Source organism: Oratosquilla oratoria, chromosome 37, assembly GCF_046742065.1.
Source record: "Oratosquilla oratoria isolate Oo_2021 chromosome 37, ASM4674206v1, whole genome shotgun sequence".
NCBI classification, from domain to species: domain Eukaryota; kingdom Metazoa; phylum Arthropoda; class Malacostraca; order Stomatopoda; family Squillidae; genus Oratosquilla; species Oratosquilla oratoria.
This window is the reverse complement of record NC_134813.1, coordinates 34,913,830-34,919,829: the sequence shown is the minus strand read 5'-3', so window position 1 is coordinate 34,919,829 and position 6,000 is coordinate 34,913,830. Positions and strand designations below refer to the sequence as shown.

Sequence of the window (6,000 nt, the reverse complement as noted above, 5' to 3'; positions counted from 1 at the left end):
ATTTTGCAATATAATTCAACATGAGGTATTTCCTTTCACAGATCTTTTCATTTGTGATGTATTTGTGCTGATAATCAAGTCATCGTCTTAGATGTCATGTCCTATTGGTGAATCAAATCCATACCCCATTATTGAAATAATTTCGCTTTCATAACCATCATGACTTATTGTTTGCTTTCAATAGGCCAGATAAGTAGACTTTTTTTTTCTTTTAAATGAAAATGTAATAATTTAATTTTGTGTAAAATACATATTTATTTGTTCAATTTGAGAAGTAGTTCTTAGACAAAAGGGATTATAAATCAAATACTCCTGAAGAGACTGTAAAATATATGGAGAGATTACTAAAGGGAAAAGATGAGTTCAGATTTCCATTTTATGTATAAATGATGAAAAACTTCATTTTCTTTTACAATATCCCACAACACAAAGAAAACGAACTTAAGGACTAACAATGGCATCAGTGGTCTCAAAATACCTACATTATTTTCACTGTAAGAAAAATCCTGTAATCTTTAAATCACACATACGGAGAATCCCTACATAAAATTAACGTTGTTCTATAGATTTAATGTTAAGAATTGTGACACTTGTTTCCATCAAAGAAATGGTTCACCTCCAACACCACTGCGGATAAGCGACACGTACCTGAGTGGAGCACGTGGGCATTTTTGAAAAATGCCCGTTATTTTTTGCAAGGGGTGGCAAAACAGTAAACGTACGACATTTACCTGTTTTCACATAACATATGGTGTAAAATATTAATTTCTGTTAACCAGCACCACATGGAGAGTGCTATAAGCGCTCACAAATCTCTTGCAATGTAAAATGTGTAAATTACACTCTGGTTGTTTGAATTTTGAACAACTCACCAATAATGCAAACTATATACATCTGCAACATGATCAGTATTTGGAACACTGCAGGTAGTCATGCACACACAATGACAATCAGCCAGGTACTTGTGTACGTAAATTGGAGAACAGATAAGCAGTTGTGCAGACATGTGCATTGGATGTACAGCAGAGCAGATGTGTAGACAGATGGATGTTCATATAGGCATATGTGCACATAGATTGATGTTTATACAGGCAGGTGTGCACACGGATGTTCATACAGGCAGATGCGCACACAGATGGATGTTCATACAGGCATATATGCACACAGATGTTCACAGGTAAATGTGCACACAGATGTATGTTCATACAGGCAGATGTGCACATTGTACACACGAGATATATAGGTGCACATATGCAAAGCCACACACAAAACCTTATTTACATGAGATTATCATCCCCATGTAATGTTATCACTAAATTGTGTTGTGGTTGATATTAGCCAATGATATTTTGGGTTGGCAAGAACCCAAGCATTTTCATATTAGTGTTGACAGTGATCTATCCTGATAGTCCCCACCTATCCCTGCTGGACTAGTATCCATGGGACCTGACCTGAATTGATGGTCCCATGCTCAGTGAATAAAATCCTCTGCCATTAGCCAGAACAAAGTCCTTATAAGTGCATATGCATATTTTTCTGCCCATGCTGTCCCAGGCACAATTTCAACAATGCTCCAGTAGGCTTAATACACATGTAATCATGCATGGCACTTTTTCCAAATTCTTGGTTTTCTATTTCAACCTAATACTATACATCACAGTGAAACGAAGTGATGCAACACCTGAATTTTAATAAATGTATTGAACTTCTCTTATAAAAGACAGAATAATACATAAAATGTTATGATAAACTGTTATACTGTATTATATTTATTGCACATACATCCCCTTAAATAGGGGGTGTCCAGGTCAATGCATACACCCATCCAAGTCCAGTCATTGGCTCTCCCATCTTAGCACCTCTAGATTGAGGGTCATCCCGGTCCCGTAGCAAAACAGTGCCTCTACAGCAGGGCCCAACAGTTGGAGCTGGTTGAGTCCCATTTATTTATCATATGGTGACCCCCTGCCTCTTCCACTTGAATGAATCTATAGACCAGATATGAAATCTCTTTAGACCACATAATTTCTTCAATTATTTACAACCACTCTCCTTTCACTCCTGTGTCTACTATAATTATATCTATGATGTAAGTCAATATTTTTTAATATGTACATTTATTTATTTACAAAAGTTGTATTTACATAAGGTTGATAAGTGTATAAACAAAATAAGTTTGCTATTTGATTTCCATTAATTCAGGAAAGAAATTTTATCCCGCAAAAGGTTGCCTCTCCTCTAACTCCTGTGCTCTCATGGCCCTTGCAGTCAGGATACGTTTAATGTTGGCATTCACATTGGGAAGATCTGCTAATTTCCTTGCTGCTAGCTGGAGGGGATAAAAACACTGAATTAATATGTTAGTAATACAATTCGGTATTACTAAAAAATTATATAATTAGTCTATCTTTACTTTTTTAAAGGTATATGGGCAAACCTTGTTATATGATAAGGTTGTGCCCCATAATACATATATATACATATACCAAGGGCTTTTCCTCCCTTACAAGGGAGGTAGCCAAAGTCAAAAGGCACAAATCCACTCCCATCCATTTCATCTCCACACACTCCACTCTCATTCACCACCTCTTCCTCCCTCTTTTCTTGGCTCCTCATTGATGACGGGTCATCCCTGCATCTTGCCCTTTAACCTCTTCAATACAAATCAAATTCTTGCAGGCAGCATCAGCTACATGATGTATAATGAAGTATCACAATACATACATACATACATATACCAGAGGCTTTTTCCCCCTTACAAGGGAGGTAGCCAAAAAACAAAGGCATAAAAACCACTCCCACCCATTCCATCCCTAATACACTCCACTCCCCTCCACCCTCCCTCTTATCTTGGCACCTCCTGGATGATGGGTCATCCCTGCATCTTGTCCACTGCCCTGGGTCAGAAGCAGTGACTCAAGACACAGCACATCCACAGCAAGGCCGCTTCATTAAATCAGTAACCCCACTCTCCATCCCCTCATGCAGAAAAGGAGAAGACGGGGAGAAATCCCTTCAGGCTGCATCAAATTTTTCTCATACATACTACCTCACTCCCTATCCCCCCATCCATTCCACCTCGTGCATCACAGCATCATCCATATATAACCATTTTCCATTCACCCATCTTCTGTCCTCTCCCTTCCTTCCTCAACAGACATTCCCCTCTTCCCCAAAGCCCCTTTCACCCCCATCCATCATCTCATCCTAGGTCGCCCCCTCATGTTCACTCCCTCCACATCTGCCTTCCATACCTCTTTTACTAGTCTTTCTTCACTCATTCTTTCTATGTGTCCAAACCATCCCAATACTCTTTCATCCACCCTATCTCCCAACTTCCTTACCACCCCTGTTCTCCTCCTCACCTCCTCATTTCTCACTCTATCTAGCCTAGTAACCCCCATCATACTTCTCAGACACCTCATCTCAAACACATTCAAACTCCTTCTCTCTTCCTCTCTTATGTTCCATGTTTCTGCCTCATACAGTGCTGTTGGCACAATCACTCCTTCATACAGTCTCCTCTTAGCATCCATTTCCAAATGTCTATTTCTCATTACACTTTTTAATCCACCAAGGCATTTACTCGCTTCTCTCAATCTACCTTCTACCTCCACCTCCACTCCTCCCTCCTCACAATACTCACATTATAAAATATAAAGTTATAGCTGTATTACTAGTTCTCTTTCACTCTGAATATTAATAACAACAGAAAATATGATCAGGCCAGTTCACAGAATATGGGGGTCATTCAGCTAAATAACTACAAAATAAACAGAATCAAGATACTGGTGCTGGCATGCTCATATACCCGCTCATGTCACTTGACACCTACTTAGGCATCATCATTTGGAAGGGGTTAAAAGTACTATATTTATACACTTTCTTTAGAGGCCATTGATCTCTTAGAAACTGATTGATAGAAGCTTCCTAACAGTACTAGCCATCTTCAGGAATGTGCTACTAACAGAAAACTTAAGTTCAAGTAGGTAATCAGACAAAAATATCTACCTTCCATTTCTGTGTTCTTTACACTGTAACATAAAAGAACTACCTATTGCTTTGACTTGCAAAGGTCTGCATACCAAGCTCAGAGTCTAATTACCTCAATATTTTGTACCAATTCAACTTCTGGATGTGTTGCAATGAAGTTTGTGACCATCCCTGTGCCAACACTATTAACACGTCCTACACGCCCACAGCGATGGATGTAGTCTGCCATATGGTGTGGGAAGTCATAGTTGATGATGAGTCCAGCCTGTAAAGATTGTGACAAGTTCTTAGCACCCTGTTGGCAAAGTCCTTAGAAAATTTGTTAACTAAACTACTACACATTTCAATGTCAGATCTGATACATACATACATACATATACCAAAGACTTTTTTCCCCTTATAAGGGAGGTAGCTAAAACACTGGTAGATATACTTATATGTACCCATCAATAGCCTTTCACCTTCATAAGGAGGGTGGCTGAGTCAAAGCACCCATCATATCTATTCATTTATATAACAAAAGGTTTCCTACTCCTTATGAGGGAAGCAGCCAGCAAAGACATACTCCCACCCTCCACCCATCCCACACCCACTAGTTTCCCTTTTATCTTATTTTCTTGTGGATGAGGGGCCATCCTTACCCCTGCCCACTGTTTGGGTTAGAGGCAATGTAGCAAGATACAGTCAATGGCAAAGGAAGTTCTACTATCTGTTTATATACCAAAAGGCTTTTTCCCTCTTGTAAGGGATGTAGCCAGCAAAGGCTACATCCCACCCACATCCCATTTGTTTCCCTTTTATCTTAGATCCATGTGGATGAAGAGCCATCCCTACATCTTCCCCACTGTCCTGGTCAGAAGCAATGCAGCAACAGAGTATATCCATAGCAGGGCCCAATAGCCTAAGCTGGTTTACCCTCAACACTCCATTTCCATGGCAACCCTCCCTTCTGAGCTCCTCATAAGTAAATAGAGAGGACCAAGGAGAAATTCCTTCAGGCTGCATCAATTTATTATCCATTCACAACTATTCTCCACTCACACCTATTTCTTGCCTTCTATGAAAAATCAAGCTGTACTACTAATGTAAAATTTTTTGACTGTCCATGCCAGATTTCTTCTTACCTCATACATCTGCAACACATTACTAATGCTTCTCTGTCATTCCTGTCATGTGCCTCTTTGATCGATATTCATGGAAGCCCAAAACTTCTTGCATATCTTACTACAATTTTTTTTTAATCAAAGGACCCTCTTCCTTTCCTAAACCCACACTGCTCTTCCCCAATTACTTCCTCTGTTCTCCTCCAAATCTTTTCAATACACTCCCATATGCCTTACCAACTACAGTTAATGAATCCTATAAAATTACTTTTGTCATATTTGTCCCCTTTTCCCTTATATAGTAGAACTAAACAAGCATTCTTCTGGTCCATTAGAATATTTCCTTCCCTTCAGCACACACTTCAAGTGAAAGCCATCTAACTCAGGTGCCTTACCAGCTTAAACCTTTTCTAATGCTCTTTGTAACTCCTCTTTTCCTGTAATCCTATAATTTTCCTCTTCTATCACAGTGCTCACTGCATATTACTTTGCACTCAGTACCTCAGTACTATATTTTCAATATCCCTCACTTCTAATCTTCTCAATTCTCTCCTGTACCACTCTTATGACAAAATATTTTTTTCTATCTATCATCCTCTTTGTTTTGACTTGGCCATCCTCCCTTACAGGCCATTGGTATATACATACATATATATATATATATATATATATATATACTAAAAGCTTTAGTCAAAGATAGTCAAAGGCATAAATCCACTCCCACTCATTTCATCCCCACATACTCCACACCCATTCACCACCCCTCCCTTCCTCTTTCTTTTCTTGGCTCCTCCTGGATGATGTGTCATCCCTGCATCTCGCCTACTGCCCTGGGTCAGAAGCAATGGAGGAAGACACAGCACATTCAAAGCAAGGCCACTTTACTGAATCAGTATATACATGA

General features: G+C 39.3%; 1 protein-coding gene across 1 annotated transcript in view; it reads right to left on the bottom strand.

The window, feature by feature from the left end:
• Nucleotides 1–1,748: 1,748 nt before the first annotated feature.
• Nucleotides 1,749–6,000, bottom strand: part of Dbp21E2 (putative ATP-dependent RNA helicase Dbp21E2) — a 31,253-nt gene continuing 27,001 nt past the window's right edge. The window contains exons 11-12 of the mRNA XM_076175460.1: nt 4,106–4,258; nt 1,749–2,329 (exon numbers count right to left, since the gene is read on the bottom strand). Coding sequence (XP_076031575.1) covers nt 2,213–2,329; nt 4,106–4,258 — 270 coding nt within the window. The 3' untranslated portion in view covers nt 1,749–2,212. The remainder of the gene's footprint in view (nt 2,330–4,105; nt 4,259–6,000) is intronic.